Source organism: Mesoplodon bidens, assembly GCF_964165515.1.
Source record: "Mesoplodon bidens genome assembly, chromosome: 10".
In the NCBI taxonomy this organism is placed as follows: Eukaryota; Metazoa; Chordata; class Mammalia; order Artiodactyla; family Ziphiidae; genus Mesoplodon; species Mesoplodon bidens.
This window is the reverse complement of record NC_138172.1, coordinates 97929548-97934937: the sequence shown is the minus strand read 5'-3', so window position 1 is coordinate 97934937 and position 5390 is coordinate 97929548. Positions and strand designations below refer to the sequence as shown.

The 5390-nt window shown below is 44.1% G+C and overlaps 1 protein-coding gene across 1 annotated transcript; it reads right to left on the bottom strand.

Annotated features, from left to right (window-relative positions):
• Positions 1–3934, bottom strand: LOC308624336 (uncharacterized protein C6orf52; the record flags this gene model as incomplete). Its single annotated transcript, XM_081247418.1, has 4 exons — positions 1–158; positions 972–1017; positions 3455–3635; positions 3864–3934. The coding sequence occupies 4 exons, from the start codon at positions 3932–3934 to the stop codon at positions 1–3; spliced, it is 456 nt and encodes a 151-aa protein (XP_081103544.1).
• Positions 3935–5390: the final 1456 nt, after the last annotated feature.

Genomic DNA, 5390 nt, shown 5'->3' with positions numbered 1-5390 from the left:
TTAATGAACATCTTGCTTTTGGGGGGTCTCATCTGGGATTTCAGAGTGAACTGTATCCAGAGGCTGCCAGTGGCAATTCATGAGAGAGTCATAGAGTTCTTCACTTTCCACCATAAATTCTTGGTTTAACTCCTCAATATTCAAATGAAGATTTGGATCTGAAGAAGCCAATAACATATGAAAAAAAATACAGTTTTACAGGACACATAGTAGACATGGCTTAAAAATAGAGCTTTTAAAAAAACATTAGCAGGAAATATTGCAGACATTTAATGTTAAATTTTTTTAACTGTGTGTTTACTAGGGAGATTGGCTCGGTGCTTTGTGACCGCCTGGAGGGGTGGGATAGGGAGGGTGGGAGGGAGGGAGACGCAAGAGGGAAGGGATGTGGGAACAGATGTATATGTATAACTGATTCACTTTGTTATAAAGCAGAAACTAATAAAATATATATATATATATATATATATATATATATATAAATTGTGTGTTTACTTTCAATAAGACTTAAAAATAGAAATTGAAGCTAAAAAAGTAGTGCTACCAGACTCAATGAGCGTCTAGATGGTGGAAAAGATGGAGAAAATAGATGGAATTGAGAGATAACGCCCGTGGAGATGAACGGACAGGACTTGGAAATGCATTAAACTTGGAGCAGGAGAGAAAGGAAGGGTCGAGGATGAGTCTTGAGTTTCTAGCATGAGGACTTGGGCAGATTCAATGCCAAAGAGTGAACCAGAACTAAATCCCTACGACAGGGCTTTGAAAAATAAGCATGCTGCTTTATCTGTTTAGTTAACAGATTGATATAAATGAGTAAATTGTTTATAGCAATTAATTCAGAAACAGAGAGAGACCTACACTGGAATTCTCCAGTAGGATCTCTCAGTTTCTAGCCAGTTGAGTGAATGAGGAACCTGGAAAAGGGGTTAGTTTTGTTTTCAACGAGGGCAACAGAAGTTTTCTGTTACCTTCTAGTGAATCTTCATCTTGGTTTTCAGCCAGAGCTGTGGTTTCCTACAATGAAAATCAGTATTATTTTAAGAAAAAACTAATTTTACTTAAAGGGTTACTCATTCTCTTGGAAGAATTTAGCTCTCAAAAATAATATACACTAAACTCCCTTTTGATCAACTTTACTTTGAATTTTGATTAAAAGAACCTTTAGGGCTTCCCTGGTGGCACAGTGGTTGGGAGTCCGCCTGCCGATGCGGGGGGCGTGGGTTCGTGCCCCGGTCCGGGAAGATCCCACATGCCGCGGAGCGGCTGGGCCCGTGAGCCATGGCCGCTGAGCCTGCGCGTCCGGAGCGTGTGCTCCGCAACGGGAGAGGCTACAACAGTGAGAGGCCCGCGTACCGAAAAAAAAAAAAAAAAAGAACCTTTAAATGATATAAGTGCAATGGGTGAACCGCGTCCATAGAAGAAAAGTCACAAAGGAGGAGCGTCAGACAAAGGCGTCTGGCTTCTCTGAAGTTTCAGGGAACTAACTGGCATCCTGGGGCCCCTGGGCGAGGAACCAGACAGCAGGGACCCTGGCATCAGTCTCCACAGGTACTGTAATAGGTACCCAGCTCTCCACCTGGAGCTCTGCGCTTCCTTCCAGGTGACAATCTGCAAAGTCTCCATGAGTAAATACCCCTCGTGGCCTTCTAATCACACCCCCCCACCCCACGTCTCAGCTAAGGACCAGGACAGTAGATGCTTAAGGAAGTGCAGAGGCTACAGAAAAGCAAACGGATCAATTATCCTCTTACTTAAGGAAAGAAGTAAATTCCAGAAGCACTCCCAAAATAAATCTTGGTTAGTTACTCCAGACTCTGTGGGCTCTCCTGGGGCAATGCAAGTTTTTACAACTCCTCTCTGCAGGCACCGGCTGGGAACCTGCCTTTGTCAAGGACATACAGCTGATTCCTGTATGTCCTGTATGTCCTTAATTTCTGAAGTTGATAATATACTCAAACCTATACTTCTCTATTTGAAGGTACAAAGTTAACCACAGGAAGTCAGACCATCTCCCAAAAGAGCACAAAAAAGAGAGAAGTGAAAGAAGAAAAATATGATAAAACCTCAGGTGGATGTTCCCTGGTGGTCTAGTGGCGAGGACTTGGCACTTTCACTGCTGAGGGCCTGGGTTCAATCCTTGGTCTGGTAACTAAGATCCTGCAAGCACTGAGGCACAGCCAGAAAACCCCAAAAAACAGGCTTGAAAAATTGGAAATGAAAGTCTTGGCAAAAAAATACCAAGCAAATGCACGTTTTAAAAACTGAAGGCTTAGGTGTTAAAGCCAAGGCTATCACACAGAGTGTTACTGTGCACACAAATTGGGGAAAAAAATTTGTAACACTTTGACTGCAAAGTGCTAATTTCCCTATTATGTAAATACCTCACACAGTCAAGAAAAGAGGGGGGGGACACCAGGCAAAAGGAAAAAGGTAGACAAAGGACATCAATGAAATCACAGAGCACAGATACCAATAAACATTTGAAAGTTATTTGCCCTCAATGAAAGACAAATGCCTTCCTCACCTGTCAGACTGGCTAATCACACACAGAAAATCATGGAGAAGCAAGCCATACCATCAATGGAAAGTGTAAGCTCAGGCAGGCTTTTTGGAGAGAAGCTTTTGCTGTTTAAGATTTTAAATGTCATATCCTTTAATCGAGGACTTCCCCTTCTAGAATTTTTCCCTTAGCCAAAAAACACTCAAATTCTTGAAAAGAGGTAAAAGGAAGTTTGTTAAAGCACCAAAAACATGTAAAATGTCAGTCGATAAGTGATGAGCTAAAATCACAGCACATCCAAATAGGCAACTTTTAAAGAAAGCTCTCCTGGTAAAACATAACAGCAGCAAGCAAGGAATAAACTAGTAAACCTATCCGACACGGTCCATTCTAGCCAAGGCGCCCCGAACTCCCCAAACAGAAATTAAGCCCATTCACAGTGATTTAGTGAGAGTAGAAGGGAAAATCTAGAGGCCATAGATCCACTTGAACAATGCTTTCTTCTAAGTGGGGACGAACAGGGAAGAGAGTGCGGTGGTGGAGGCTTTCTCTTACTCCAATACCTCTTTTAAAGAAATATGTTACTTTAGTCATCCAAAAATTAAAATGTGTTAATGTTTGCTGCTACAGCAAATAAAAAAAAAGTACCTCTTGTCCAATTTTAAGTGTTTACAGGTAAAATCTATTGAATGATGCTAAGCTACAATTTAGTAGCAAGAATTCCCGCACAGACTTCACCAACCTATTATTTTTGGAAAACAGTGAGGACTGAAATTGTTTGCAAGTCAAAATGTCTCAGGTCATCAGCTTTTACTCTCTGGTACTAAATTAGGGAGCAGAAGCCAGGGCTGTGGGAATTTGAATGAGAGGATCTGGAAGCGTGAGGAAAGGAAAAAGATGTTTCCATACGGGGCACCCCAACCACCCAGTATTAATGCCAGGGAGAGATACCTTGGGTGTAAGCGAAGTTTCAACTGGGTATCCGGAGGTCTCACACACAGCATAAAGGTTGGGTCCATTTCCACCCGTTCCATAGCCACAGCTGTAGCCAGAAGGAGGATAACAGCTGTGCTGTTGCTCGTACCAGTTGCCAAAGGGGTAACCCTGGCAGGAATGGAAGTCTGGCTTCACTCTAAGAGCAGAAGGGAAAGGACAGGAATGACATCACCAATCAAGGCAGAATCACTCAAAACCCAGGACTCCCTCTACTTTCCCAGACGTTACAAGTAAGGATGATTTCCGCTTTCACTGTTTTAAGCACACCTATTTTCAAAGCAACAGTTTGTAAACTGCCAAATCGTATAAGAAACAGAACACGACCGGTCTTCCTGTTCGTTCAGAGTAGGAAAAATCAGCTCACCTTTGCCAGTACCAGTAATAATTATTTTGTTGCGCTATGCCGAAACCTGCAAAACTCTCTTGTTCAGCCATTTATCCAGACACTTGATAAAACGATCGGAAACCCACACTTTTGACTCCTGCATCAAAAACTCCAGGCAGCTCCTGGTCTAAACCCGCTCAGCCCCACAAATAACTCTCACAGCTGCCTCAGGGATAGGAATTGCCTGCAGTGTCCATTTCGGCCAGGTACTTAATTCCTTGACTTTCATGTGGGTTAAGGAGTGGGTGGGGCTGGGAAGGAGTGTATTGGGGTCACCTGGGGGAACTCCTGCAAACTTCCGCGGGCTTTGAGCTGCCTGCCCGCTCCCGCAACTGTCAGGCCCGGGAAAGCCAGCCAGAAGGGGGAGGCTCGGGAGGAGGGACCAGAGAGGGAGCGTGAGTTGGGCAACTGTGAAGCGCGCAGAAGCCTCCACACTACCCCCTACAATAATATGTAAGGGAGTCACTTTTTTCTTTTTTTTTTTTGCGGTACGCCTGCCTCTCCTGCTGCGGAGCACAGGCTCCGGACGCACAGGCCCAGCGGCCACGGCCCACGGGCCCAGCCGCTCCGCGGCACGCGGGACCCTCCTGGCCCGGGGCACGAACCCGTGTCTCCTGTATCGGCAGGCGGACCCCCAACCACTGCGCCACCAGGGAAGCCCAGGGAGTCACTTTTAATCACTAAAGCCTTAAGACAAAGACTACAATTTGATGCTTCCCTCCTCAGTTCCATATCTGCAAAGAATAACTATCAGAACCAGCATCTAGTGGACCTTTTTTTTTATTTTGACTGCGCCCTGCGGGCATGTGGGATCTTAGTTCCTCCACCAGGAATTGAACCCATGCCCCCTGCACTGGAAGCATGGAGTCTTAACCGCTGGACCTCCAGGGAAGTCCCTGGACTTTTTTTTTTAAACATCCTCTACAGGTTGAAATCTTTACCCCAACCAGCTGGTGGGAAGAAGCGGTGTATATCACACATCACACACACACACACACACACCCCTACCTTAATGCAAGTGCAGGAAAAAATTTTAAAGAAATATTTCTGTGACTCTGTGTGTTTTTTTGTTTTGTTTTGTTTTTTTTAAAACATGACAAAACAGTGCTTCCTAAACTTTAGTGTGGGTTCAAATTACCTGAGCGTGTTTAAAATGTGGGTTCGGAGTCCATAGATTTGGAGTGGAGCCTCAGAGTCTGCCTTTCCAGCCAGCTCCCAGGCACTTTAAGTAGCAAGGCTACACAAAATGTCAACATGTAAGAAGATAACTTTTGAGTCTAAACAAGGACACTTAGGGTCTGGCCATTTCCTTGTAGCTTGTTGATAACTATTCCACTATTCAAATGCTTAACGTAGTCTATATTTACCTGTAATGTGAAAAATAATCATCATGTTGAATTCAAATCATTCAATCATTCACCCATCATTTACTGAGCTCCTCCTATATACAAGGTGGGTGCCTGGCATTAGTGATACAGTGGAGCTTATACTCTCGTGAATTTCCCC